The sequence below is a fragment of the Leptonychotes weddellii genome, chromosome 15 (genome assembly GCF_054177405.1).
Source record: "Leptonychotes weddellii isolate Sample4059 chromosome 15, ASM5417740v2, whole genome shotgun sequence".
Classification (NCBI taxonomy): Eukaryota; Metazoa; Chordata; class Mammalia; order Carnivora; family Phocidae; genus Leptonychotes; species Leptonychotes weddellii.
Window position 1 is genome coordinate 34,687,386 of NC_138383.1, and position 27,706 is coordinate 34,715,091.

At 44.9% G+C, this 27,706-nt stretch overlaps 1 protein-coding gene, 1 long non-coding RNA gene and 1 pseudogene across 5 annotated transcripts; 1 reads left to right on the forward strand and 2 right to left on the reverse strand.

The window, feature by feature from the left end:
- The first annotated feature begins 761 nt into the window (after positions 1 to 761).
- Positions 762 to 13,031, forward strand: LOC145717384 (uncharacterized). The gene is made up of 4 exons (XR_014140563.1): positions 762 to 2,579; positions 7,923 to 7,992; positions 10,932 to 11,117; positions 12,865 to 13,031. It is a non-coding gene; the product is annotated as an uncharacterized LOC145717384 (long non-coding RNA).
- On the reverse strand, positions 11,373 to 26,176 carry RNF135 (ring finger protein 135). Of its 4 annotated transcripts, none has more exons than XM_081805390.1 (5): positions 25,847 to 26,175; positions 17,298 to 17,447; positions 13,821 to 13,983; positions 13,026 to 13,115; positions 11,373 to 12,432 (listed from the first exon to the last, which is right to left on the reverse strand). In XM_081805390.1, the coding sequence occupies exons 1-5, from the start codon at positions 26,120 to 26,122 to the stop codon at positions 11,903 to 11,905; spliced, it is 1,209 nt and encodes a 402-aa protein (XP_081661516.1). In that variant the 5' UTR covers positions 26,123 to 26,175; the 3' UTR covers positions 11,373 to 11,902. The 4 variants fall into 4 exon arrangements, with proteins under 4 accessions (XP_081661516.1, XP_081661517.1, XP_081661518.1 ...); XM_081805391.1 differs by having other exon boundaries at positions 13,026 to 13,109; positions 25,847 to 26,174; XM_081805392.1 differs by lacking the exon at positions 17,298 to 17,447 and having other exon boundaries at positions 25,847 to 26,176.
- LOC145717474 (U4 spliceosomal RNA) lies at positions 19,942 to 20,071 on the reverse strand (annotated as a pseudogene).
- Positions 26,177 to 27,706: the final 1,530 nt, after the last annotated feature.

Here is a 27,706-nt window from a genome sequence, read left to right on the forward strand (position 1 = left end):
GCATAATGTGCCTTTTTTTTCTGTCTTAAATATTACATAGTAAGTTCTTAGAGGAAATAACGTGTGCATAATACAATCCCCCTTTCTCCTAGGAGAAGCCATGAGGTATGTGATCCTGAGTAAGTGCGTTTACATCTCCAACCTGTCCATTCTGTAACGTGGCAATAATGATAACAATACTTACCTCTTCAGGTGGTTTTGAAGAATAAGTAAGATAATACATGTCAAACATCTGGTACAGTGCCAGACTCCGTACTTGCTCTGTTGATCTCAGCTACCATTGTTATAGCGAAGTGCACTGAAAAGTTACAAGCCACAGGCTTTGAGGCAAATACATTGTTAAACTTACAACAGTATTTTGCCTCTTAGTATAATGATGTCCCTAAGGAGCATAGGAGAGGAAGCCCTTCCAAAAAACACTGTGATATAAGGAGGGAGATAAGAGAGATACACTCCTTGGTCGCTGGGAAATAATGAAGTCCTATTCCAGGATGGATGCAAATGTGAAATTCAGGAGTCTTTTTTTTTTTTTAAGATCTTATTTATTTATTTGAGAGACAGAGCATAAGCAGAGGGAGTTGCAGGCAGAGGGAGAAGAAGGCTCCCCGCTGAGCAAGGAGGCCGATGCAGGACTCGATCCCAGGACCCTGGGATCATGACTTGAGCCCCAGGCAGACACTTAACAGACTGAGCCACCCAGCTGTCCCAAAATTCAGGAGTCTTGATAACCCAATCTTTCAGGGAAAAGGATTCCTCTGAATTTTAGTATTACATGATGACTGAGTTGAAAAGACCCCTACGGAGCATCTATTCCACTCTCATTACTCTATAGGTAACAGCAAGACGCAGAGAGATACCGTGACTTGCCAAAGGCAGGGCAGCTGAGACTGAGCCAGGCTCTGCCATCCTTAGTGTGTGACTCTGGGCAAGTCATATCACCTGTTGCCTCAGTTTACTCTCTCCCAAATGAAGACTATCATCTCTTCCCAGCCTCCGACCTTATGGAATTTTTTGGAGGATCCCATTAAATAATATATGTGAAAAAACTTTTTCTTATAAAAGTAAGTTACACAAATATTAGACTACAAAGGACAAAGACCCTTTACAGAGAGGCAAATTCTTCAGGGCACTGCCCGCTCCAAACAACCCTCTGCAAAGAATCTTGATCCCAGGAGTGCTGCAATAGCATTACCAGCTGATGATGGTGTTAATTCTGAGGGACTTCTCCAGGAGCATGAGAAGAGACAAGGCCTTCATGGTGTTGTACATGTGTGCTGGCATGTACAGCTTTGGCATTCCTATTAATTGAAATGTTTGGAAGGCAGGGGACTAAGAAGAGTTTATTTGGCAGGGGAACATCACAGAGTTAATACTGGGAACTCCTTTGTCAATAAAACCTACTTAAAAACCCACAGTCGGGGCGCCTGGGTGGCCAGTTGGTTGAGCGTCTGTCTTTGGCTTGAGTCATGATCTCAGGGTCCTGGGATCAAGCCCCCAGCAGGCTCCCTGCTCCGTGGGAAGTCTGCTTCTCCCTCTCCCTCTGCCACTCCCCCGGCTTCGGTTCTCTCACTCTCTCTCTGTCAAATAAATAAATCTTAAAAAAAAAAAAAAATCCAGACTCAAGGGCTGCAGAAAAGAGACAACCAACCACCACTTTCAGTAGGCAACAACGAATGGTTTGTACAAACAGAGACCGACACTCATTAAAGTGAGGGAGAGGGTATCTGGGCCTCCTGGGCAATGTAAATTTCTTCTTACAGCCCCTCTCCATCTATCAATCAACTATACTTGTGGAGCTTTGGCCCCCTGCCCTCCCTTGATATGCCCTTCTCATAATATTAACAGGCATCCATCAGGGGTCACTGTGAAGTTCTCCTGGAGACAGTATAGTTCAGGGGTTAAGAGCAGGGACTCTGGAGTCTGCCCCCCTAGGTCTGAAACTCAGCTTTGCCAGTAACTAGTTGTGCATCATCAAGCAAATTGCTTAACTTCTCTGTAACTCATCTGCTAAATGGTAATAACACCTCATGGAATTGTAATGAAGATTAAATGTGTTACTAGTAGGAAAACACTTAGAATAGTGCATGGTACATGGTCAGTGATTTACAAATGTTGAATAAAGTAAATTGTGAAGAAAGTGACTTCCGTACACCTCTCTGAGCCTAAGTATAGAGCCACATGATGACACACTGCAGCGAAACATAAGCCAGGGAATGGAGTTGTTGGCAGTGGGACTGCTGGGATATTACAGACTGATTACTGTATATTAAGTATGTTGGATAGAGCCAAGAAGACAGATTGGAATCTAGAAGGCACTGATGGAATTTTCCTCCAGAACACTGCTAGGAAGGAGCTCTACCATCACAAGACAAACTTCTTGTCTCCTCAACTGTACAGGGGACATAGGGAGGTCTGAACAAAATACTCTTGCCAGGAGATAACAGGATCCATCTTTTATGTCTGTCAAAGGAGGAGCTTGCCACCTAGCCTCTCTCTGCATCCCAGGACAGCGGAACACCCAGAGCCAGTGGGTAGAAGATGACTGACATTGGGTGGGAGAAGAGGCTGGTTTCTGATTGGTGAGTTAGCCACAGTCCTGGGCAGGAGGCCAAGTCAGACTTGGGCTGGCATTGGTCCCACTCCTCAGATCCTTCTATCAAGTTAAACCCAAAGTAGCATTCATCATCCACCCATTCTTCACTTTTATCTCCCATTCTGCCCAGGAAGACTTCTTCCTTTTCCTGTCAAGCCTGTTCTGCTGGAGCAGAAAAGTCCAATGCCTTGATATAGAGTAAATACTTTATCTTGCCTTCTAATGCACTTGTTCTTGGTTCATTGTTCAAACATCCATGTCCTCTGTGTAGTCACATGGATGGGTCTCTAGAGGACACGGATTCTGTTTGCTTGATTAGGCTGGAAGGTACGTCACTCAGCACAATTACTTATTAAAAGGCATTTGAAAACTAACCATGTTGAAAGGCAATTTTTCCACATAGGACCCTCATCTGTTAACACAGCATAATTTACAGAGTTGTGGAATCACTAGGTTGTACACTTGAAACTGATGTAACATTGTGTGTCAACTGTACTAAAAAAAAAAAAAATCCTCCACTCTACAGCATACAAATGCTTTATTTTACAGGTTCTCTTTAGCTTTTGAAAAAAGAATGGATATTTTAAGTATTGAAGAACTGGATACTTTTTATAACACTCAACAAGATAGTAAAGGCTAATTTTTGTCTAAAAAAAAATCCTCACGTATTGATGAGGTTGCATCCAGTTTTCTTTTTAATTTTCTTAAGCTCCTTTCAAATACAGATTGTAAAACAAAAACCCTCAATTAAGAGATAATTTATATTGAGAAGCCTCTCAGACCCATCCTCCCCACACATGGTCTGAATTCCCTTAGGGAATGGGTAAGCGCATGGGCTCTGGAGCCTACATTTCATCTCCAACACTTTGCTAGCTGGGCAAACATTGGGCAAGTTACAGAACCTCTCTGAAAAACATAAACCTCATCTGCAAAATGGAGCTATCTCATAGGGCTTTTTTGATAATTAAATAAAGTCCAGATAAAGCATTTATCACATTGTTTAACACATAGTTCATGCTCACATATCACTGTTCACTGCATTTTTTAATTTGGAATTCATTTGCTGACATGCATAATTTTTCCAAGGGCAAATTGATTAGCCTGCCCACTCAAATTGTAAACTCCAAAAGGCAAAAATGCATTTAATATAACTTTTGATCACTGTAAAGACATTAAAATTTTTGCTGACTTATTATAAATATCAACCAGTGATTCTCAGAAATTTTTAGGCCACAGGCTATTTCTGCAAAACAAAAAAATCCATAAATAGTAAATTTATAATTTGTTTATTTCTGCAAAGAAATCACCACAATTAAATATATTCCAAGAAAATAATCAAAAGAAGAAAAAAATATATACATATACATATTCTATTTAGAGGAACATTACACAACAGTTAAAAATGGAAAAGCATACAATTATAGGGGAATAAATTAAGTATGGCATAAAATTATTGGAACGTCTGCAGTCATTATGGCACCTGGCTGGCTCAGTCGGTAGAGCATATGACTCTTGATCTCAGGGTCATGAGTTCAAGCCGCACACTGGGTACAGAGATTACCTTAAAATTAAATAAATACGGGGCGCCTGGGTGGCTCAGTCAGTTAAGCGTCTGCCTTTGGCTCAGGTCATGATCCCAGGGTGCTAGGATCGGGTCTCCAGTCAGGCTCCCTGCTGAGCCTGCTTTTCCCTCTCCCTCTGCTGCTCCCCCTACTTGTGCTCACTCTCTCTCTGTCAAATAAATAAATAAAATCTTTAAATAAATAAATAAGTACATTGGAGAACATTTGCAGTCATTAAAACTAATGACTATTATGGAGGGGCGCCTGGGTGACTTAGTCCGTTAAGCGTCTGACTTCAGCTTGGGTCATGATCTTGGGGTCTTGGGATCAAGCCCCATGTCAGGCTCCCTGCTCAGCGGGGAGTCTGCTTGTCTCCCTCTCCCTCGGTCCCCCCCCTTTGCCCTCCCCCACTGCTCCATCTCTTTCAAATAAATAAAATCTTTAAAAAAAAAGATATGGAAAAGTATTTACAAAATAAGTGAAAAAATAAAAATATAAAACCACATATATAATTACAGCTGTATAAAAATGAAGTATGATATATTCATTTATACAAAGTTTATCCTCTATACTTCTGTAGTTTTGAACTTTTACAAGCATGTACATGTGTTCATCAGGTAATTAAAAATGAATAGATGTACATAAATATTAGATGAGTACAAAGAAAGGAAAAATGTATTAAAGATTATGAATTAATTTTTAGTACAACCATCTTTGGTAAAATGTCAAAGTTAATTTAATAATTATATCTTATAAATAAAATTAATAGAAATATTTAGAAGAGGGGTGCCTGGGTGGCTCAGTCGGTTAAACGTCTGCCTTCAGCTCAGGTCATGATCCCAGGGGCCTAGGATCGAGTCCTGCATTGGGCTCCCTGCCCCCCCCACCCATTCTCTCTCTCTTGCTCTCTCTCAAATAAATAAATAAAATCTTTTTAAAAAATTAAAGAAATATTTAGAAGAATAGCAATGCTTTGACACACTAATGTAGGATATCATGTTTATTAAGTCATTTAACAAGTATTTAGTGTTTCTACCATGTGTGAGGCTCTGGGCTGTGCTCTGTGCTAGGAGCACAGTAATGAACACCGATATGTTATAGACAAAGCAGCTCGTATTTAGGCACCCATCCTATCACCAGAATCCTCCAAATCATCCTCTATGTACCCAAACCTTTCAAAAACCTTCCACAAAAGGTAGCATCTCATAATCTAAATCTTTACCTCCCCTAGCCAAAACGAGCGGACCCTGTGACTGTGTCGCATCCCTCTGGTAGTCTGCTCTTCCTACAGGCCTGTGTTAACAGATGACCCCCAGGCAACACCATGCCTTAACCCAGCAAAAATGCAAATATCCCAGAGGTTCCTAGGAAAAAATACCATGGTTTTAGCCCAAGGGGCCTTCCTGATGGCTCCTGGCTTTAGTGGGTCTGCTTTGATCTGATCTAAACATGTTGTGTACCATTTTCAACAGAGATCTCCCTCTGGACAAGGGGGAGGACACTACAGGCCAAGTAGACTGGATGCACAAAAGTACATGATGTGACACAAAGCAAGGTGGCTGGGGTGGAGGGTGTGTGGGGGAGGATGACAGGAAATGGGCTAGAGGTAGGGAAGAGTAGAGGTAGGAAGTGGAACTTTCTGCTGGAGGCACTGGGGAGCCCTAGGGAGTTTTAAGTGGAGAAGCACATCTGATTTGTGTTCAGGGAAGCTCACATTAGCAGAATGAGAACAGATGGGAAGAGGGTTCTAACTAGAGACAGAGGGGCTCAAATTAAAATAATCCAGCAGAGGGGCACCTGCGTGGCTCAGTCAGTTGGGCGTCTGCCTTAGGCTCGGGTCATAATCCTGGTGTCCTGGGATCAAGGCCCGAGTTGTGTTCCCTGCTTGGTGGGGAGCCTACTTCTTCCTCTCCTGCTCCCCCTGCTTCTGCTCTCTCTCTCTAAAAAAGAAAATAATAATAATAATAATAAAATAAAATAATCTGGCAGAGAAGTGATTAGAGTCTGAACCAGAGTAGATGCAGAGGGAAGAGGAGGGGGCCGGGGCTGGGATGATTTGAGAAGGCAGAATCCAATGTCACAACCTGGTGACTAATTGTGCAGAAGGTGGTGAAGAAAAGATCCTGTGGTAACTCCAAGACACTGTGTCCTGACCAAAGGCAGAAGGCTTTCTCCCCAGGGCATATTAATTTCGAAAAATAAAGGTGAAAAGACTTCACTGAGCAGGGAGGGAAGACAGTCTTCCACTGAGCACCAGCCCAATGTCTTAGAAGCATGTTATCCTAAGTCGTGGAATGAGGTAATTATAGATGGTGCAGGGACATTTGAAATGGTGACCCCTGTGGCCAGAATGTTTTTCCCTTTTCTATTATGTTTCTATCCTAATTAAGTCAAGGTGAAAGCCTCAGTAAATCTATAATACCTGATAATCTCCACTTGTGAGCGCATGCACGAGAGAAAGAGAGAATGCATGAAAGCCAGCTCCAGAGCAAGCCTCGGGTTCAGAGCCTTATAGAACAGAACCAAGCCACTCATATTGTTTTGTTTTCCGTGAAACATATATTTAGGGTTACCCCTTTAAGACACAGGATTCCGATTCCCATCTACATAATTTTTTTTTAAAGTTTCCTTTTGAAATAAATGTACCCGATGGGGGGTAGTGAGTTGGTTTAGGAAAAAATATTAAGTAAAAAATGGTGCAGGAGATACACAAGTGCGACAAGAATCATGGCACATAAAAGACTGAAGCTTGGGAAACAGTGTCCTGAGAAAGCCTATGGCTGCTTAGGAAAGTAAACCCCAAATCAGAACAAATCTTTAATTATAATTAAAGAAGACTGCACTCCTCTGGAAGGACACAAAATCATGCAGTGACTAGGGTTTGGGGGTTTTTAAAAAAATTTTTATTTTATTTATTTATTTATTAAATATTTTATTTATTTATTTGACAGAGAGAGAGAGAGAAGAGCAGAGGGAGAAAGAGGCTCTCTGCAGAGCAGAGAGCCCAACGCAGGACTCGATCCCAGGACCCTGAGATGATGACCCGAGTCAAAGGCAGACACCCAACCGACTGAGCCACCCAGGCGCCCTGTAAAAAATATTTTATTTTTAAGTAATCTCTACACCCAACATGGGGCTCGAACACACAAACCCAAAATCGAGAGTCGCATGCTCCACTGACAGAGCCAGGCAGGCGCCCCTTGCCGTGATTAGGGTTTTGAGCAATTACGAGTGAGGATGAATTTGGGTTTGAATAGTGTAGGTTTGGGGCTGAGGGTTTAGTTAGGAGTGGGGAATGATGGAGCTGAGCATATAGGAAGGAAAATTCTCCCTTCCTGTCAAAAGCCCCAAGTGCCCCTGGGGAAGGGATTTTTCCTTCAACCACAGCAAAAGGTACCTGAGGTACCTCCAAAGAGCAGCATTGTTGCATTTCGCCGCTTGTTTCTGCAATCAGCTAGGAAATAAAGTCTTCAAATTAAACTTTTCCAGAAAAAAATGTATTTGAGGGAGGAAAAGTAAGGGACAGATAGATACAATTGTATGAGAGGTTGCTATGAGTCTAAGAAGGTGGTGGCTTCCTGGTTGGTAAGTGGTTCTTCTAGGAACCCAAAGCCCTGGACCCCAATAATGGGAACAACCATGCCTTCCAGTAGGTGCCTCCTCCCCAGCGGGTGAAGAGTGTGTGTGAGGCGGAGGGGAAGAGAGAGGGAGAGATAGACAGAGGTGGCTGTTGTCACTGACATTACTCCCTTCTCCCTGACCCCCAGAAAAAAAGCACTTCACGGAGACATGCCTCCAAGAAAACAAGGGTTTTTGAGAGGAACGTCTGCAAAGGAGGTGAGAAGCTGCCCCAGGAGTCCTCGGTGCTCTCCCCATGAGCTTTTGCCTCCCCATGGGACATCTTTCCAGTCTGATCCGTGTGTGGATGATTCCTTCCCCCACATAGTGTAGATCCAAGTGAGAGGTCCTTCACTCACTGGCATTCCAGCTTCGTTCTTTCTCCTCCTCCTCCTTTCTTCTTCTTTTTTAAAGATTTTTTATTTATTTATTTGACAGAAAGAGACACCGAGAGAGGAAACACAAGCAGGGGGAGTGGGAGAGGGAGAAGCAGGCTTCCCGCTGAGCAGGGAGCCCGAGGCGGGGCTCCATCCCAGGACCCTGGGATCCTGACCTGTGCCGAAGGCAGATGCTTAACGACTGAACCACTCAGGCGCCCCTCAGCTTTGTTATTTCTATTCTGGAGGATTTTTGTTTTGTTCTGTTTGAGGAAGGGTACCATTTTTCACAGTGTCCCAGAAAGCTGATTGCTGACCAAAAACTCGAGACAAAAGCAAAGAAGCAGAGGGCTAACCTTCATTCTCTACCTTTCTGATTCTTATGCTTCTGCTGTAGTTTGGGGAAATCATGTGACCAGGCAACAAACTCCGTGCTCAAAGAGGCCGCATTATCCAAACCACCAGATGGGATGGTATTTAACCAAAGCACTTCAAGACGCTAAAAACCCTGGCCTCTGAATTCTCAGTCTTGGTGCTTTTGAAGGTCAAACATCAAAGTGACTCTGGGTGAGAAGATAAAAGCGCCACGATGCAGGAAGTGAGAACCGAGAGCCCTTTAACGGGCAACTGGCACAAAGAGAGAGGTCTTGTCCTTATTCAGACAACCCAAGGCCACTCTACTAACCGAGGACTGCCACCACCACCAGGCAGAAAAAAAAAGAGTACCTCGTGGCTCTAGGGCTAGCTGTGTCCCATCAGAGTGGAAGGCCAGGTCCCCGTTCAGCACAGGAACTTATCAGAGGGTATTAAGGTTAGAGACTCGAGAGGGGGGGAAAGTGGGCCTGGTCCCTGCCCTGCTAGCTGACCAGCCCTGGACAAACCACTAACCCCGTCTGGACCCCCGCTTCCTGGTGTGTTACATCATACGGTGGTCGCAAGGCTAGAGAGCAAATTAATAGAACATGTGGAAGAATTTGGCTTGGCCCTGTTCTCGAGGACATGTATGTAAATTAGATGTCTCAAGATATTAGAGGCCAAGGTGCGGAGGCTGACATAATTCTGTCATTGCTATGGTTACAATTGTCCTGGCATTTTCCCAGTTCCCTTACCTATTACTTTAATTCTTTCAGCAACCCTTTGACGAAGAAAAGGAAGGGCAAATGAGGGGCGCCTTGGTGGCTCAGTTGCTTAACCGTCTGCCTTCGGCTCAGGTCATGATCCTGGAGTCCCGGGATCGAGTCCCGCATTGGGCTCCCTGCTCGGCAGGGAGTCTGCTTCTCCCTCTGACCCTCCCCCCTCTCACGTGCGCTCTCTCTCTCTCTCAAATAAATAAATAAATAAATAAATAAATAAAAATCTTTAAAAAAAAAGGAAGGGCAAATAATAATTATTTCCATCTTACAAGGGAAAGGAGGGTAAAGAGTTTAAATGTACTGCCAAGGGTTGTCTGGCTGGTTTGTGCTGCAACACTGCTCAACCCTGCCCCACAGCCCAGATGTGAATTTCCACGTCTTCAAAACAGGTGCCAATCCAGCCTGAGGTCCTATGGATGAACTGCAAGCAGAGGAGAGGGAGAGGGAGATGTGTAGATTAGGAGACCTACAAGACACATTGACAGCTAATGGGTATGAGGGATCTTTCTGGGGGTGATGAAAATGTTCTAAAATTAGAATACAGTGAGGGTTTCACAACTCCATACTAAACATTGTTTTGTACACTTCAGTTTTTATGTTTTTAAAGATTGATTTATTTATCTCTACACCCACCGTGGGGCTTGAACTCATGACCCTGAGATCAAGAGTCGCACACTCTACTAACTGAGTCAGCCAGGTGCCCCAATCTGTACACTTATTTTATTTATTTATTTATTTATTTTTAAAGATTATTTTTTAAAAGATCATTTATTTATTTATTTGAGAGAGAGAGAGAGCACACAAGCAGGGGGAATGGCAGGCAGAGGCAGAGGGAGAAGCAGGCTCCCTGCTGGGCAGAGAGCCTGAAGTGGGGCTCGATCCCAGGACCCTGGGATCATGACCTGAGCTGAAATCAAGAGTTGGTCGCTCAACCAACTAAGCCACCCAGGTGTCCCCCGATCCGTACACCTTAAATAGGTGAATTTTATAGTATGTACATTATATCTCAACAAAGCAGTTAAGAAAAAGACATCCATTTTTTTTTTTTACATGGGTAAGACTCTTGTGGCTAGGGGTGCATATTTGGGTGCTAAAACTCTAAAGAGATTCAAGGAACTGATTACTGTAAAAGTCAGATTCCTTTCAGGTAGAATGCCTGCATTGGTGTTCAGTGGTAGAATTCTCCTTTCAGGCCACATGGGCAGGCCTTAGTCTCCAGTTCCCCTCCTGCAGGTCCAGTCATGTGATTGAGACAAGACACGTGAAGGAACTTCTGGGACGGGGGGATAAGAAGGTTTTATTTCTTGACCCAAAGGTAGTTAATAAGGGTGTTTATAATAATTCATTATTTATATTCCACATGTGTTTTATGAAGTTTTCTGTATCTGTTCTGTCATGTAATAAAATGGTTTTTAAAAACAGGTGAAATCGAGAACAAAATGACACCCAGTGTTGGCCAGACTGTAAGGGGCCCCCATGTCCCGCCACCTCCTGGTATTCCTGCTCTTCCCTAATCCCTTCCCATGCAGTAAGCGTGAGCAGGACCTGTGGTATGTTTCTAACCAATAGAAGAAGGCAAAGGCCACAGGATGTATGTGATTATGTTTGTGTGATTACATTATATAAGATCTAATGTCCATTTGGCTAGGAGACCGCCTCTTCTTCGTTGGCTTTGAGGAAGTAAGCAGCTACGTTCCAGAGGCCCATGGGGTAAGGAACTGAGGGTGGCCTGCAGACAATAGCCAGCAAGAAACCGAGGCCCTCCGTCTAACAACCCACGGGGAACTGAATGCCGCCAACAACCATGTGAGTTTGGAAGGAGAGCCTTGCCCAGGTGAGCTTCAGATGCCACCATGGCCCCAGGTCACCCCTTAACTGCAGCTGGTGAGGCTAGTCGTCGAACTGTGCCCTAACGCCTGGTGCACAGAAACTGAGCTAATAACTGAGCGCTGTTTGAAACCACTGCATTCATGGTAGTATTATTCCACAGCAATGGATAACCTGCCCCCGTGTTGTAGGGGGAGGGTCCCTAAAACCACTCCCAGGTTCAGTGATTCACTAAAAGGACCCACAGAACTCAACAAAGCGATTGTAGTCTTGGTTACAGTTTATTACAGTGAAAGGATACAGATTAAAATCTGCAGGAGAAAAAGGCACATGGGACACAGGCCAAAGAGACACCAACTCTCCTTCCCCATGGAGTCACACAACAGTATTAATTCTCCTAGTGACAATGTGTGACAATGTACAAGGAGACTGCCAAACAGGGAAGCTCCCCCAAGCTTTGGTGCCCAGGCTTTTCCTGGGGGTCGGCCACATGGGCAGGCCTTAGTCTCCAGTCCCTCTAGAGGTCAAGCTGATACCTCCTGGCCCAAGACCCTCCAGCAAACAAACACTCTTATCAGGCAGGATACCCCAAGGGCTTAGGGGTTGCCTCCCAGCAACTAGTCAAGGGCCCACGCTCTCTTGGGAATGTGCAGTCTGCCCATCCCAAGCCTGCAGTTAGCCCTTTACGGCGCACCCATTAACTCTGGAAGTGGGACTCTTGTCGAGGTGCCACCAGCTTGAAAGCAGAGGGAGAGGCCAGGAAACCACCAGGTTCTGACACCCAGGGAACCCTTACACCCTTACTGGCCTTATAGTCAGAGAGTTTCCAGGATTTAAGCCATAGAGCCAGAAGGCGGGGTGCAGAGGAGAGGAGGCTGAGACCGGGCACTCATACAGAAGCGTCTCCTGATCAGCCACTGAATAGAAGGCAAGGTTCCCCTCCTGCAGGTCCAGCCAGATGCCCACCACCTTAGGTCTGTCTGAGCCGAGGACAGTCTCCTTGACCATGTGCCATGCAGAGAGCTGGCTAGTCCCCTTCCACTCTACACAGTAGGAGTCCCTGGTCCTTCCCAGGATCTGGGTCCGCTTCATCCCCCAGGAAGCCACCCCAACTGCCCAGTAGCTGCAATGCTGAGTGTCCACTTCCCAGTACTGCTGTCCAGAAGAAAAGGCCTGGGAACATAAGGCCTGGCAGGTCACAAACCTCTCATGACTCCCAAGATGGGTCTGTGGACAGCGAGATACAGTCACGGCCCGGCCATCCTTGGACACCTCCAGGGTATAGGAGTGGCTGCGAAGGTCAAAGGTCGGACAGATGGCCCCTGAGGAAAAGAGCAAGGATATGACTGGTTTGCTCTAATAGCAAAAAGCAGCTTTGGGATTTGTTTTTGTTTTTAAAGATTTTATTTATTTATTTGAGAGAGAGAGAGCAAGAGCGAGAGCATGGGGGGGGAGGGAGAAGGGAGAGGTAGGGGTAGAGAGAGAAGGGAAGCAGACTCCCTGCTGAGCAGGTAACCCGATGCTCAGGACCCTGGGATCATGACCCAAGCGGAAGGCAGACACTTAACTGACTGAGCCACCCATGTGCCCCGCACAAAGCAGCTTCGTACCTTTGGGTGTGATAAAGTTTTATTCATACTGGCATTAAAACAAGTACATCAACTTGCAGTTTTCTGTACACATCCCTAGTATTGTTCTAATCACAATACCCTTTTTCCATCTTAATTTTTACTTCCCCATTGGGCCTCTTTCAGGTAGCTGTCTCTGAATCCCATTCAGCATAGCCTGGAATTTGGGAGTCTTCAATCCCATTTGTCTTTGTAATCAGATCCCCTTGTGAGCCAAGGAGAGACCCAGCAGCAGAAAGGTGGACCCGGCCGGCCAAATCCAAGTGTTCAGCAGCCCACATACTTACACTGAGCAAACCGGGAGGCCCTCTTGGGGGCTGGGTGGCTCTGGTTAGGCAGCGGACATGAAGAGGAATAGGGAGCTTCCTGGACTTCCACTAAGAATTTCAGAAAATCGGGAAGGGGAAAAAGGGTCATCAAAAATAAATAAATAAACAAATAAAAGGCAAATACAAGGTATCCAAACATCGTGATCAGGGCACACAGCTTGTCTGCTTCATCACATTTCCTCACACATTTTTTTAGTGTCAGACTTGGATCAGGCAGAACATCCACCTCAGGTATGTGCAGCCCCATGTTCTCACCGTGGACTTTTTTTTACTGCGTGTTTCTTCCCCCACCCCCCCGTAAGCTCTAAGCTCCTTGCTGATAGAGACCTTGTTCATCTTTATGTTCTAAGCACCAAGCGTAGTGCCAGCTACATAGGAAGTAAGTGCTATGTGCATATCTATCAAATAAATTATAGGTCTAGGGAAAAAAAAAGCAGCCTGTTTCTGAATCTCCTCAGGTTGGTAACACAGGCAAGCAGCAAAATCAGGTCTAGGTTCTGGATGTAGAGGTCTTGGAAAATGAGTTTCTATCTTTTAAAGGCCTAGGTGACATCATACCTCCAGCCATATCCAAAACACGTATCCAGCCACAAAAACACCTCCGCCCACCCCTTCCTCATTTACAACAGCACAGGGACAACACAGCTGGGCTCTGGGATCCTATCCCCAAAAAACAAAGCTATTTGTCACTGTTTTTGTCATTTCCCCCAAATTCCATATTTAATCCTCTTTCACCCAATAAAATCAACTCACCCTGCGGCTGTTCTTCAAAGGCCTCTTTCCACATGAAGTTTTTCTGTAATTTCTTCTGGATTTCTTCTAGGTCATGTAGAATGTCTCTCGTTTTTCTCTCGGGTGTGTTGGAAGTCACTGGCTTTGAAGAAGCCAAGGAAAGGTCCACCCCACCAGAAGAAGACTATTGATGGATCATTAAAAACAAATTAAATAATTGAAGTTTCCTAAGGTGTGCAGCAAATAGTATATTCTAATTCTGCCATCTATCCTTTTCTACTTGCCTCCTCACAGATTTTTAAAAACATAATTAGGTCCTCAAACTACATGCCTTGAAAGCAATTTGGAAGAACACACAGTGCAGCAAAAATATTAAAGGGTGGTTATTTCTGTGTGGTGGGGTTACAGACGATGTTCCTTTGTTTTCTTTAAACTGCTATGCATTTTCAGGGCGCCTGATGGCTCAGTTGTTAAGTGTCTGCCTTCGGCTCAGGTCATGATCTCAGGGTCCTGGGATTGAGTCCCACATTGGGCTCCCTGCTCCGCGGGAAGCCTGTTTCTCCCTCTCCCACTCCCCCTGCTTGTGTTCCCTTTCTCGCTATATCTCTCTCTGCCAAATAAATAATCTTAAAAAAATTTTTTTTAAAAACCTGTTATGCATTTTCTAGTATTATGTACAATAAATGTGGATTTCCTAGGTAATACCCAAAAAAGTAGTAAAATTTGTAAGCCCATCCTCTAGGGGCTTTACAAAATAAATAATACAGATAGTCACCAAGATCAGCCACAGAGGCCATAATAATCTTCCCCGGAAGGCTATCATTCTATCACCTCTCCTCTCAAGAACCAGTGTAGACATGTGGCCAGGCATCCAGGCCCTCCCAGCTCTCTGGGGCCGCCAACACATGCTCCCTGACTTTCTTTAACCTCGGGTCCTGTTATTCCCCAACACAGCCTCTCATCTGCTCCCACCGCGCCACCTTTGGCCCCTGATGTTCCTTCCCAATTTTGGATACTCTTATTTTCCACTCTTCTTACCAACTGTAAAGTAGCAGGCACCACTGACTGAGTACTTCATGTGGCTTACTTCTAATTTGTATAACAACCTTCCAAGGTAGGTTGGTTATCCCCCTTTTACAAAAGAAGTTACAGCTCACGGAGGTGAACTAAATCACCATAGTGAATTTTATCATCCTGCATTTTCCCACCACTTGAGTGCTTATTTTTTTTAATTAAAAAAAAATTTTTTTTGAAGATTTTGTTTATTTGAAAGAGAGCGCAAGAGAGAGAGAGAGCACAATGGTGGGGAGGGGCAGAGGGAGAGGGAGAAGCAGCCTCCCCGCCAAGCAAGGAGCCCAATGCAGGACTTGATCCCAGGACCCTGGGATCACGACCTGAGCTGAAGGCAGACGCCCAACCGACTAAGCCACCCAGGCGCCCCTCGAGCACTTATTTAGACCAGAGCTTCTTTAGTCCTCACATCAAACCAATGCAATGTCAAGTGTGAAAGTCAGACTCTCAGGCTTTCCTCCCCCCAACGCCTTGCAGCCCTGAAGACCCCTGAGTATTTGCTGAGCACTTACTATGTGGCAAGCACCTTGCTAAACTTGGGGATACAAGAGTGAACAAAAGCCATCAGGGTCTCTACCCTAATGAAGCTTAGAGTCCAGAGCAGGGGAGGAGGGAAAACAGACATGAATAAATTATGGCACCCATCATTATCAAGTTGCAACTTGTGGTAATTGCTGCAAATGAAATCGTAAGAGCCTCTAACAGGGGGACTTGTTCGAGGAAATCAGTGAAGGTTTCTCCAGGAAAGTTTCTCCAGGAAAAGGAAGGTTTCTCCAGGAAAGTGATGATCTAGCCGGTATGAGAAGGATGAGAGGCGTTATCTAGGTGGCAGGGCGAAAGAACATTCCACGGGGTGCACCCTGTGGTGGGAAGAAGTATGACACTGGGGGACTGATAGGGGCCAGAGTGGCTGAAGCTTGAAGAGCCCGGGGAGAGGCGGGGGAGGGGAGCCGGCTGGAAGGAGACAGGACAGGCAGATAGGTAAGGAGTCCTGCAGGGCCCTGTTGGTTCTGTGAGGACAGCCAGGATTTGGGTCTTAATCCCACACAAGCAGATGTCACTGGAGATGTTGTAAATCAGATTTGTGTTTGAGAGGGTCACTCTGACAACCATGAGAAGAGCAGACCAGCAGGAATAGAGTGGGGTAAATAATTATTGCAGCAATCCATGCAAGAAATGATCAGAGGCTTGGGGAGCCTGGGTGGCTCAGTCGCTTAAGTGTCTGCCTTCACCTTAGGTCATGATCTCAAGGTCCTGGGATGGAGCCCCACACTGGGCTCCCTGCTCAGTGGGGAGTCTGCTTCTCCCTCTGCCACCCCCCACCCCCAGCGTGTGCTCTCTCTCTCATTCACTCTCTCTCTCAAATAAATAAATAAAATCTTTTTTATTAAGATTTTATTTATTTATTTGACACAGAGAGACAGCAAGGGAGGGAACACAAGCAGGGAAGTGGGAGAGGGAGAAGCAGGCTTCCTGCTGAGCAGGGAACCCGATGCGGGGCTCGATCCCAGGACCCTAGGTTCATGATCTGAGCCGAAGGCAGACGCTTAACGACTGAGCCACTCAGGCGCCCCAAATAAAATCTTAAAAAAAAAAAAAAAGAAATGATCAGAGGCTTGGATCAGAGATGTCTCCAAGGAGCTCAAGAGTAGTAAATAGGCTCTGGGGATGTTTAGGCCGGTGAGGGAGGGGGTGACATGATTCCCAGGTTCCTGGCTTGTGTCCTTAGAAGGATCATAGGGCCAGTCACCAAGATGGGGACTCCCAGAGGAGTTTGGGACAGTTTGGGACATTCTAAATGGGATGTGCCTTTGAGATACACAGAGGAAAAGGTGAGAAGGAAGATAGCAGACCACAGCTCAGAGAGGGGTCCAGGCTGGAGCTATGTTTGCGCATGGGGTGGTAATTAAAGCCATGGTGTGGGGAAGACCACTCAGTGGGGAAGAAAAAGGGATGTACCCCTCAGCCTTGAGAAATTTGGGCATTTTGGTGCTGAGGAGAGGAAAAGAGAGTGAGCCTGCAAGACAGCTGGGGAAGGAGCAGCCATAGAGAAACAGGGGAAGGTCAGAAGACTCCTGACCTGGAAGCTAAGGGAAAAGAAAGCTTCAGGAATGAAGGTGTGGTCAAAGGCTGCTGAAAGGTCAATGAAGATGGGGACTAGACTGTCTGCAGGATTTGCATAGAGGTCCCTGGAGATCTCAGAGCTGGTTAGGTGCAGAGGTAAGGATGGAATCTAGCCCACCTGAAGCCCCCCTACCTCACCTCAAGCATTGCACACTTCTGGTCATCCGTGTGTGACAGTAAGAAAATGGTAAAAGATGAAGACTTATTGCATCCTTCAACTCCCAGCATATTCCTGTGGCTCCAGCTGGAAGCCATCCCTAGCCCCGCCCCTGGCACATGCTTTCCCCTCTGGGCTGAGCCTACCATGCACATGCTCGGGGTGCTCCCTTCATTGTCTGGTCTGGATTCGGGGAGGTGCCTCTGACTCTGAAGACTCCTGACAATGTCTACGAGCTGTTCCACCAACTCCGCCAGCTCACGCCCAACTTCTGGGATGCTCTTCTGTGCCGCTGCCTTTAAAAGAACAAAGCAGAACCCAAAGCTGGACCCAGGACCCAGCTCTAGACAGAGGGAGCTGTAAACACTGCATAAAGGAAGCAGGCAACAGAGTGACAAAAATATCCAGAGGACAAGGAGGTAGATGCCCCAGATCTTTTGCATGCCTACTGATTGTCCAGTGGCCATAACAGGGAACCAGAACCCGTCCCCAGGCTGGGGGGCGGGGTGTGAGAGTGAAGCCTAAAGGGACGTGCGGGCTCATCATTCTGAACAGAGGTCAGAGCAGAGATGCTGAAAGCCTGGCAGGGTGGGTGGAGCTGGTAAGGTGAGTGGGGCAGTGGAGGGCATTCAACTGGAGAGGTTGAAGACCCACTCTCACCAGAGTCATCCTGTGTCCTCACCATTCCTTTCAAATTGAAAGTGACCCTCCCTCTTTCTCCTCTTCAACAATGCAGACACTCTACCAGTTTACTGTGCAGGGATCTTGGAGACTTTTTTTTTTTTTTTAAGATTTTATTTATTTATTTGAGAGAGAGAGAAAATGAGAGAGTGCGTGAGCAGGGGAAGGGCCAGAGGGAGAGAGAGAATCCCAAGCAGACTCCCCACTGAGTGTGGAGCTCAATGTGGGGCTCGATCCCAGGACCAAGGCAGATGCTCAACCCACTGAGCCACCCAGGTGCCCCAGATGTTCAAACTTTAAAGTGATGCACAGATACAAGCTCCTTTTATTTGATTACTGACATCCTCCAGATTTAGTTTTTACTTTTTAAAAGACTTTATTTTTGGAATGCCTGGGTGGCTCAGTCGGTTAAGCATCTGCCTTAGGCTCAAGTCATGATCCCAGGGTCCTGGAATCGGGCTCCTTGCTCAGCAGGGAGCCTGCTTCTCCCTCTGCTGCTCTTCCTGCTTGTGCTCTCTCTCGCTATGTCAAATAAATAAATAAAATCTTTAAAAAAAAAAATAAGACTTTATTTTTTTAAGTAATCTCTACACCCAACACGAAGCTCAAACTCACAACCCTGAGATTAGGAGTCACATGGTCTTCGAACTGAGCCAGCCAGGTCCCCTGACATCCTGACCATTTAAAGCGACACTCAGACTAGAGGGCGCTAAATAACCCCTTTTAAAGACCTTGATCTGCTCAGCTGCCTGGCTGGGAGTGGAAGTTCTGCTGCCAACATTCTGGCAACTTCCAGATCTGGTGGCACTCATCAGAGGCAGGCAGGGCCCAGACTTAAATGGTGAACATTGCATTACGTCCAAAAGGGGTCCTATACAGAGTCACAGAAATACAACGTGTTCATTATCCAACTGTCAATAAACCAGAGTTTTTATAACTTTTTTTTTTTTTAAAGATTTTATTTATTTGACAGAGAGAGACATAGCGAGAGAGGGAACACAAGCAGGGGGAGTGGGAGAGGGAGAAGCAGACTTCCCACCATATCACATTTTTAAAATCATGCTGGGACCTCAAAAACTGGAAATGACCCAGGACCTTCTGCAACTCTAAGAAGCCTGATGTCCCTCAAAATAGTATGTGTTTTGGAAGCCATAATCAGGCTACTTTAGAGAGGGAGGTAGCCGACCACTGGTAACACCATTTGCTCTTAAATTTCCAGGCCCCACTCCTAAATATTCAGGTGGCTGGAACTGAAGAGAGGAGCCCTTATCCTGGCACTGGAGAAAATTAAAAACTTAAAAAAAAAAAAAAAGTATATTGTTTTTTCTATTCATAAAAGAAATGCACACTCATTACAGTGAATTTAGAAAATGCAAAGCATGAGGGGCACCCGGGTGGCTCAGTCGGTTAAGCATCTAATTTCAGCTCAGGTCATGATGTCAGGGACCTGGGACTGAGCCCCAAGTCGGGCTCCCTGCTGAGTGTTGTGTGTGTGGGGGGGAACCTGCTTGTCCCTCTCCCTCTGCTACTCCACCTGCTCATTCTTTCTCAAATAAATAAATAAAATCTAAAAAAAAAAAAAATGCAAAGCATGAGAAAGAGGGAATGTTTTAAATCATCCAATATTCTACCATCCAAAAACAATCATTCTTACTTAACAGCCAATGGGAAGTATATTCAGTTATCATAAGCAACATTAGCAAAGAGTTTTAAAGACCTGAGGGATAATGCTGTATTTATAATAAAAAAGAAGAAAACAAATTTTAATCATAATCACAAAAAAAAATGGAAGCAACCAATATGTCCCATCAGAAGGTGAATGGATAGATTGTAGTACATTTATGTAATGGAATATTTTTCAGGAATAAGAAGAAGTGAGCTATGAAGCCACAAACCATAATTTTGCTTAGTGAAAGAAGCCTATCTGGAAAGGCCAGAAATTGAATGATTCTAACTGTATGACATCCTGGAAAAAGCAAAACTAAAGAGACAGTAAAAAGATCCACAGTTGCCAGGGGTTGGGGTGAAGGTACAAAGAGGTGGAGCACAGGGGATTTTCAGGGCAGTAAAATTGTATGACACCATAATTGTAGCTACGTGATATCATGCATTTGTCAAAACCTATAGAACTGTACAACACAGAGTGAACCCTAATATCAACTGTGGGTTTTGGTTTCAATTGGCAATAATCACGCCTTGGATAAACTCATTGGCTACAATACTGCCACCGCGCAAAGCTCAACTACAGATTTTAGTGAATAACGTATTAATGTTGATTCATCAATTGCAACAAATGTACCGCACCAATGCAACTGTTAATAGTAGGGCAAACTATGAAGGGCAAATGGGGACTTGCCATACTATCTGCTCAATTTTCTGTAAACTTAGAACTGCTCTAAAATGCTTCTCCCTCTGCCACTCCCCCTGCTTGTGTTCCCTCTCTCGCTGTATCTCTGTCAAATAAATAAAAAATCTTAAAAAAAAAAAACTGCTCTAAAAAATAAACTCTATTAATTAATTAAAATTTAAAAAAAGAGGATATAACCTGGTTATACAATGTGACCTCAACTCTGTTTAAAAATATTATCGGGGGGGGGGGGCGCCTGGGTGGCTCAGTTGGTTAAGCGACTGCCTTCGGCCCAGGTCATGATCCCGGAGTCCTGGGATCGAGTCCCACATCAGGCTCCCAGCTCAGCAGGGAGCCTGCTTCTCCCTCTGACCCTATCCCCTCTCATGCTGTTTCTCTCTCTCTGTCAAATAAATAAATAAATCTTAAAAAAAATAAAAATAAAATAAAAATAAAAATATTATCGGGGGCATGCATGGGTGGCCAGTCCGTTAAGCATCTACCTTTGGCCAGGTCACGATCCCAGGACCCTGGGATAGAGTCCCGCATCCGGCTCCCTGCTCAGTGGGGAGCCTGCTTCTCCCTCTGCCTCTGCCGCTCCCCCTGCTTGTGCTCTCTCTCTCTCTGATAAATAAATAAATAAATCTTAAAAAAAAAAAGAAGAAGAAGAAAGATGTCAAATCAATCACCTAAATTTATACCTCAAGGAACTAGGGAAAAAAGGGCAAACCAAACCCAAAGCTAACAGAAGGAAGGAAATAATAAAGATTATTGGAAATAAATAAAATGGAGAATGTAAAAACAATAGAGAGAATCAATGAAACAAAAGTTGGTTCTTTGAAAAAATCAACAAACTGATAAATCTTTAGCTAGACTGATAAAGAAAAAGAGAGAGGATTGGAAAGCAAGCTGGTGCAGCCACTCTGGAAAACAGTATGGAGGTTCCTCAAAAAGTTGAAAATAGGGGCACCTGGGTGGCTCAGTCGTTAAGCGTCTGGCTTCAGCTCGGGTCATGATCCCAGGGTCCTGGGATCGAGCCCCGCCTCAGGCTCCCTGCTCCGCAGGAGGCCTGCTTCTCCCTCTCCCATTCTCCCTGCTTGTGTTCCCTCTCTCGCTGTGTCTCTCTCTATCAAATAAATAAAATCTTAAAAAAAAAAAAAGAGTTGAAAATAGAGCTACCCTACGACCCAGCAATTGCACTACTAGGTATTTACCCCAAAGATACAAATGTAGTGATCCGAAGAGGCACCTGCACCCCAATATTTATAGCAACAATGTCCACAATAGCCAAACTATGGAAAAAGCCCAGATGTCCATCAACACATGAATATATAAAGAAGATGTGGTATATATATATAATGCAATATTCCAACAGCCATCAAAAAAAATGAAATCTTGCCATTTGCAATGATGTGGATGAACTAGAGGGTATTATGCTAAGCAAAATAAGTCAATCAGAGTAAGACAATTATCATATGATCTCAATGATATGCAGAGTTTAAGAAACAAGGCAGAGGATCATAGGGGAAGAGAAGAAAAAATGCAATGGGACGAAACCGGAGAGCGAGACAAACCATATGAGAATCTTAATCTTAGGAAACAAACAGGGTTGCTGGGGAGGGAGGGGGATGGGGGTGGCTGGGTGATGGATATTGGGGAGGGTATGTGTTGTGGTGAGCACTGGGTGTTGTGTAAGACTGATGAATCCCTTGGGGTGCCTGGGTGGCTCAGTCGTAAGTGTCTGCCTTCGGCTTAGGTCATGATCCTGAGGTCCTGGGATCGAGCCCCACATCAGGCTCTCTGCTCAGTGGGAAGCCTGCTTCTCCCTCTCCCACTCCCCCTGCTTCTGTTCCCTCTCTCACTGTGTCTCTCTGTCAAACAAATAAATAAAATCGTAAAAAAAAAAAAAAGACTGATGAATCACAGACCTATACCCCTGAAACAAATAATATATTATATGTTAATTAAAAAAAGAAGAAATGGGGAAAAAAAAGAGAGAGAAGACATGAATAACTAACATCAGAAAGAAAGTAAAGTGGAGACATTACTACTAACCTTACAGAATAACATTTAAGAGATTATGAACTTTGTATGCCAACACATTAGATAACTTACATGAAATGGATAAATTCCTAGAAACACAAATTACCTAAACTGACTCAAAAAGAAACAGAAAATCTCAACAGAGGTATAACAAATAAAGAGATTGAATCAGTAATCAAAATCCCAACAAAGAAAAGTCCAGGACCAGATGGCGTTGCTGGTGAATTCTACCAAATACTTAAAGAAGAATTAATACCAATCCTTCTCAAACTCTTCCAAATCATTGAAGAGGATGGAACACTTCCTAACTCCTCAGTGAGGGCAGCATTACCCTGATGCCAAAGCTAGATAAACACATCACAAGAAAATTACAGACCAATATCCCTTATGAATATTGATGTAGAAATCCTTAACAAAATACTAACAAACTAAACCCAACAGCATATTAAAAGGATAACACATCATGACCAAGTGGAATTTATCCCAGGAATGCAAGGTGTTCAATTTAAGAAAAACCAATGTGATACACCATATTAACAGAATGAAGGAAACACACATACACACACACACACACACACACACAAATTATCTCAATTGATGCAGAAAAGACATTTGACAAAATCTAACACCTTTCATGATTTAAAAAAACCCTCAGAAAACCAGGAATAGAAAGGAATTTCCTCAACATAATAAAGAGAATTTATGAAAAGCCCACAACCAACATCATACTCAATGGTGAAAGACTGAAAGCTTTCCCCCTAAGATAGGGAACAAAACAAGCATGCCTGATTTCACTTCTGCTACCCAACATTGTACTGGAAGTTTTAGCCAAATCAATTAGACAAGAAATAAAAGGTATCCCAATTGGAAAAGAAGAAGTAAGATGATCTCTACTCACATAGGACATGACCTTATAAATAAAATCCTAAAGAATCCATAAGAAAGCTACTAGAGCTAGTAAATGAATTTAGCTAAGTTGAAGGGCACAAGATCAGCACCCAAAAAGAAGTGTATTTTTATACACCTGCAGTGAACTATCCAAAAAGGAAATTAAGGAAGCAATTCCATTTATAACAACACCTAAAGGAGTAAAATGCCTAGGAATAAATTTAACCAAGGAGATAAAAGGACTTATATTTTTGGAACCTACAGAACATCACTAAAAGAAAGTTAAAAAGACCTAAATAAATGGAAAGACATTTCATGTTTTTGGGAAGAAGACTTAATATTATAAAAGATGTCGTACCCTAGGTGACCTACAGATTCAATGCAATCTCTCTCAAAATTCCAACAGCCTTCTTTGCACAATGGTAACATTAATCTTCAAATTCATATGGAATTGCAGGAGACCTTAAGAGCCAAAACAATCTTGAAAAAGAAGAACACAGTCGGACGGACTCACACTTTCTGATTTCAAAATTTACTACGAAGCTATAGTAATCACAACAATGTGGTACTGACATAAGGACAGACCAAAAAACCAATGGAATAGAATTAGGAGTCCAGAAATAAACCCATTCATCTACGGCCAACTGATTTTTTATAATGGTGCCAAATCCACTCAATGTAGAAAACAGTCTCCTCGACAAACAGTGCTGGGACAGCTAAATTTCCACATGCAAAAGAATAAAGTTGGACCCCTACCTCATGCCATATAGAAACATTAACTCAAAATGGATCAGCAATCTAAATATAAGACCTATTACCATTAAACTCTTGGGTGAAAATACGGGGGTAAATCTTCATGAACTCAGAATTCGGCAATGGATTTAGATATGATGCCAGAAGCAAGAGCAATAAAAGAATAGATAAATTGGACATCAGCAGAACTTAAAACTTTTATGCATCAAAGGACACAATCAAGAAAGTAAAAACAACCATAAGATGGGGGAATATATTTGCAAGTCATATATCTGATAAGGGTTTAATATCCAGAATTTATAAAGATTTCCTAAAACTCAACAAGAAAGGGCACCTGGGTGGCTCAGTCGGTTAAGGGTCTGCCTTCGGCTCAGGTCGTGATCCAGGCCTGCATGGGGGGGGGGGTCCCTGCTCCGCAGGGAGTCTGCTTCTCCCTCTGCCCCTCCTCCCACTCATTCTCTGAATCTCTCTCTGAAGTAAATAAAATCTTTTTTTAAGATTTTATTTACTTATTTATTTGATACTTATTTGATTTACTTATTTTTAAGATTTTATTTACTTATTTGACAGAAAGAGACACAGCGAGAGAAGGAACACAAGCAGGGGGAGTGGGAGAGGGAGAAGCAGGCTCCCCACTGAGCAGGGAGCCCGAAGGCAGATGCTTAACAACTGAGCCACCCAGGCGCCCCTGAAATAAAATCTTAAAAAAAAAAAAAAAACTCAACAAAAAAAAGACAACCCAATTTTGAAAAACAGTCAAAGGACCTGAATAAACATTTCTCCAATGAAAATATATAAATGAGCAATAAGCACATGAAAAGATGGTCAGTCAACATCATCAATCTCAGGGAAATGCAGACCAAAACCACAGTGAGAAAGCACTTCACTCCTAATGGGAAAGCTATCCTAAAAAAGTGGCAGGAGGGGAGAATCAAAATAAAATGAAAAATAACAAGTATTGGCAAGGATGTGGAAAAATCGGCAACTCCTACTTTGCTGGTGGAAATGTAAAATGTAGCTGTTTTGGAAAATGGTTTGGCTGTGTTCCTCAATAAGTTGAACATAGAACTCCCATACCACTCAGTGAGTCCATGCCTTAGGTATTTACCCAAAAGAACTGAAAATAAGGACTTGGTTACGTGCACACCAATGTTCCTGCATCGTTACTCACAGTCACCAGAAGGTGGAAACAATCTGAATGTCCATCAGTGTATGAATAGATAAACAAAATGTGGTACATTCATACAATGGAATATTATTCAGCCACCAAAAGGAACAGAATTCAGGTGCATGCTACAACATGAATGAACCCTGGAAACTCGGTAAGTGGAAGAAGCCAGACACAAAGGGACAAATACTATATGATTCCACTCACATGAAATATCTAGAGTAGGCAAATCATGGAGACAGAAAACAGACTGGAGGTTACCAGGGGCTGCAGGGAGTTGGAATGAGAAGTTATTGCTTAAGGGGTGCAGAGTCTCTGTGGTGATGGCCTTGTGGCAACAGAAACTGGTGATAGCTGCACATCACTGAGAATATAACTAATGCCACTAAATTATACACATAAAAAACGGCTGAAATGACGAATTTTATGCTGTATCTTACCTCAATGTAAGAATGTTCAGAGACAGAGGAAAGACTGGAAAGAAGTGGAAATGTGCCAAGAAGTAGCTAGAGCAGCCAGGCTGATTGGATGTCAGGAGACTGGGGTTCCCCCCGCCCCCAGCTTCTTCATACTTAGAAGCCGGAGTGCTCAGAGTGAGACCAGCCCTGCGAGAGCAGGAAAGCCGGGCCAGATGCGAGGAAGAGCCGGTGCGCCTCCCTACCGGCTGCTGGGCGGCGCGACGCGGGGGCGCGGGCGCAGGCGCGGAAGGGGCGCAGGGCGCGGGGCGGGGGAGGGCGCGGGGCGGGGGAGGGCGCGGGGCGGGGGAGGGCGCGGGGCGGGGGAGGGCGCGGGGCGGGGCCGGGGCCGTCCGTCACCTCGCGCAGCGCCCGGCTGTACTTGTCCACCAGCTCCTGCAGCAGCGTGTTCTTCCGCAGTTTCAGCGGCGCCGGGGCGCTCTCCCGGCAGGTGGGGCAGGAGCGCGGGGGGCTGGCGCTACCCGCGGCCCACAGGCCCTTCAGGCATTCGCGGCAGAAGCTGTGGCCGCAGGGCAGCGTAGCGGGCGTGGCGAGCAGCCCCTGACAGATGATGCAGCCCAGGTCGTCCTCGACCAGCCACACGGGGACGCCCGGGCCGGGATCCAGGCCCGCCATGGTGACCAGGCCGCCCCGCCAAACGCCGGGGCGCGGAAGTCAGGGCCTCGTCGGGGACCGCCCGCTCGCGGCAACGTCTCCTCCGGCTCCTCCCCCGGCCTTCCTCTCCCCGCCTCGGCCCACCCTTTTTTTCCAGTGTCCTGTCCCGCTGAAAGCGGACTTCGAGCCTCCCCCGACCGGCGCGGGGCGCCCTAGGTCAGAGCTGGCCGGAGTCAGAGCCTCCTGCGCGGGGAGATCAGCTCGCCCCCAAACGCTAGGAGCCCGCTGATGTCCCAAAGACCCTTTAGCTTGATGCCTCCTCCCCCACCACCACCACCGCACACACCTTGGCCTATTAAAACGCAACCCCGACAGCCGTTGAGAGAAGAAGAAAGAGAGGGTTCGGTTCAAGAACTTTTTTAATGAGAATGCGCCCACTAGATGTCATCCAGCCACTCCAGCAAGTAGTAAAGGATTAAAGAATACCCGGTGCACATAACTCTTTAAAAATACCGATGCTGGGGCTTGGCTCCCAGAGAATCTGATTTCATCGTCTGGGGTGGAGCCCGGCGCCGGGATTCTTAAAAAACCTCGCCGGGGTGATACTAACGCGCAGCCAAAGTTGAGCGACCGCTAGACTTTTCAAACAGCTATTACAATGCAGAACTGTGCCACCATCTCCTTACTGGAGATGGCTGAAAGCACATTATCCAACAGGCATCCGGACAAAAATACTGGAAAGTCTGTTTTCTTGAGGTCGCGCGCCTTGGGCTCGCTCCCTTCCTCCTCTCCTCTTATTCCAGTCCCAAGCTCATTACAGCATGAAAACGTTGGAGCTGGAAGAGCATCACATCCTCCCCCAAAGCCCCAAAGAGGCAAGGGAACTTTCAGGTTTACACAGCAGTAACTGAGTGGCAGAGACCAGAACCCCCCACCTCTCTGTTGAAATGAACTAACGATATCTCATATTTTATTTCACCCCATCTTGCCTGGCCCCGAAGTAGGTAATAGATAATACAAATTTGTGGCTATTTCCAATACTGGAAATGACAAGTAGTGTTCAATAGAACTACCTGTTAGGCTACTCTTTGAAGTTTCCAGCTCTTTCCAGCATCTGGTGGGATTGGCGCTTCTCTGACCCACTTGAAACATGCAGAATACTTGTTACCTTTCCACCAGCTTAAAAAGCTAGTGAGTAAGTCGTATCCCTTTCTGCCAAATGCCCTGACTATGGAGTTGAAGCCATCATCTGGTGGCCTGGGTTTCTGAGTGGCGAAGATGAGCAGACCCCCTGCAGACCCACACCAGAACATGTAGTAAAAGAGGAAAATGAACTTGAGATATGTTAAGCTTATGGAAGTTTAGTGGGTGCTGTGGCATCAGCATAACTTAGCCTATCCTGATGTATTACCTGGATTTTGTTCCCAAGTCTCCTCATTGGTGGTAAACTGTTTCGCCAATGCCTCTCTTTTCTGAAATACAGGCACAATACCAAAGACACATGCTTACGTTTTCCATCTTAAAATATAAAATCTCCTTTAATAGAAGCACCCCTCTAGCCACGTCTCCTTCTCTATTAGACACCCAAGTTTCTTTTTTTTTTTT